Raw genomic sequence first — 1,823 nt, forward strand, 5'->3', positions numbered from 1 at the left:
TCTATTCTTCTTTGGTTTGGGTAACTCAGGAGCTTTTTCTTCACTTTGAGAAGTACTGGGCTGAGAAACTGATGGACTGGGCTGAGTGACAACTGAAAAAAACAATGGTAGAAATTTGTCAAGAGTTCACTAGTTAACAATGATAAAGTCAAAAAGCAAACATTTAAGAGAAATGCCAATGCTAAACTTTTAAGAAGCCTTGCTTAAACATGTACTGTAAATAAAGACCACCTTCCATTTTAAATATCAGAAGTACCAAATTTGGCTAATCACCTCTAAATTTTGCAAAATGATCACGTAATTGTTTTTTCCCCTAAGTTTAAAAAAAAATCTGGGAAGTGGCAATGTGTAAGTTTTCTTAAACAACAAAACACCTGCAGCCACCAAGTGGCTTCCAACCCCACAAGCTATAAATTTTTGAAAGCAGATGGCCTCTTCTTTCTCCTCTGTAGAGCAGCTGGTGGGTATAAACCACAGGCTCATGGTCAGCACCACCAGTGCTCCTTGAATTCCTTAATAAAGACAGTTCAGATTAATTAATTCTCAGTAAATAAGTGAAAACTTCTGAAGCACTTGACCATTCAAAAACACATTTTGGTCTTGTGCTGACTGAAAAAAAAAAAAAATCAATCCTATAGAAGAAACTAGCAAATACTGACAAATCCAAAATCTTAAATCTCTAATGAGCTTCAGATCCTAAAATAAAAATTATTTTACTATTTTCACAATTGCATGAAAATCTGGAGGGTTTTTCCTTTTTTAAAGATTAGTAAAGAGAGTACACAGTGGTTCCTAATACTTACAGGGATGGAAGGGATTTAAAAAATGGGAGAAAAATGATGCAGAAAAAGGCAGATAGCTGTGAACCACAGAATTAATTAAGTTATAATACAGGGACAACTACTGCTCTAATCACTTCCACGGTCCGAGTAAATGTATGTTTAAAACAAAAACAAAAATACCTCAAAATACACTAATTTTGTCCATTCTTTTCCAGAAGGATGGAACATTTCAAAATATCAAATACCACACCACACTCTTGGAAATGTGACCTTAGCTTATTGTTTATAACAGAATAGAATTCAATTATAGGCATAAGCTTAAACCTTCAAAGATTGTGTTTCTACTATCGTGATTTCTTCACAATAAACTTTAATATTGTGTTCAGTCACCACTCTACCACAGAATAATGAACTGACTGAAGATTTGAATACTTCAATTGTGCTAAATAAGCAGTTTCTAATGAAACCCAAAATGCCTTTCCATAGTCAGTTTTAAACTCCTCCAAAGTATGATAGGAATTCTACACCTCTTAAAACTTTTAAAAACATCACTATATTCCCGTTGCTTGAGCAGTTTTAAAAATGCAGTTGAGAATTCCTTCATGTTTATGAACAAGATTGAGCAGAAAACACCCTCTCTAGTAATTGGGGTAACTTTAAAAGACGGTAAACTACCTTTCAATTTTACTAAGCTCTTAATAGTTCCAATGTGTTGGTAAAACTGCTGATTTGTGGTATTGGGGTAATGAGGGAGAAAAAGAAAAAATAAACAGCTTAACTATTATTTAAGATAAAAAAACAAATGAGCACTTCCAGATACTTTAAAGATAGTGCTTCCTGCTTTGCCTGTACTAAATAGCTTGCTTTGGTCCTACAACTGGAAAGGAAAACCCCCTCAGTTAACCTTCTCTCAAAATAACAACTTAATATTAAACAAAAAGCATACCTGGTTCTGACACCTCTGTTTTCGGGGTAGTTATTTTGTCCTCTCTTGAAATGCTCATTTCTGTCATTTGCTGAGTTACAGGCAAGGCAGCAACA

The 1,823-nt window shown here is 34.3% G+C and overlaps 1 protein-coding gene across 1 annotated transcript in view; it reads right to left on the minus strand.

Annotated features, from left to right (window-relative positions):
• The window catches only part of ZFAND5 (zinc finger, AN1-type domain 5), a 5,792-nt gene that overhangs the window by 2,320 nt on the left and 1,649 nt on the right, over positions 1–1,823 (minus strand). Inside the window, 2 exon segments of the mRNA XM_006834919.1 lie at positions 1–92; positions 1,729–1,823. The exon segment at positions 1–92 is cut by the window's left edge and continues 1 nt beyond it; the exon segment at positions 1,729–1,823 is cut by the window's right edge and continues 3 nt beyond it. Coding sequence (XP_006834982.1) covers positions 1–92; positions 1,729–1,823 — 187 coding nt within the window.

This window comes from Chrysochloris asiatica, unplaced genomic scaffold (assembly GCF_000296735.1).
Source record: "Chrysochloris asiatica unplaced genomic scaffold, ChrAsi1.0 scaffold00014, whole genome shotgun sequence".
Classification (NCBI taxonomy): Eukaryota; Metazoa; Chordata; class Mammalia; order Afrosoricida; family Chrysochloridae; genus Chrysochloris; species Chrysochloris asiatica.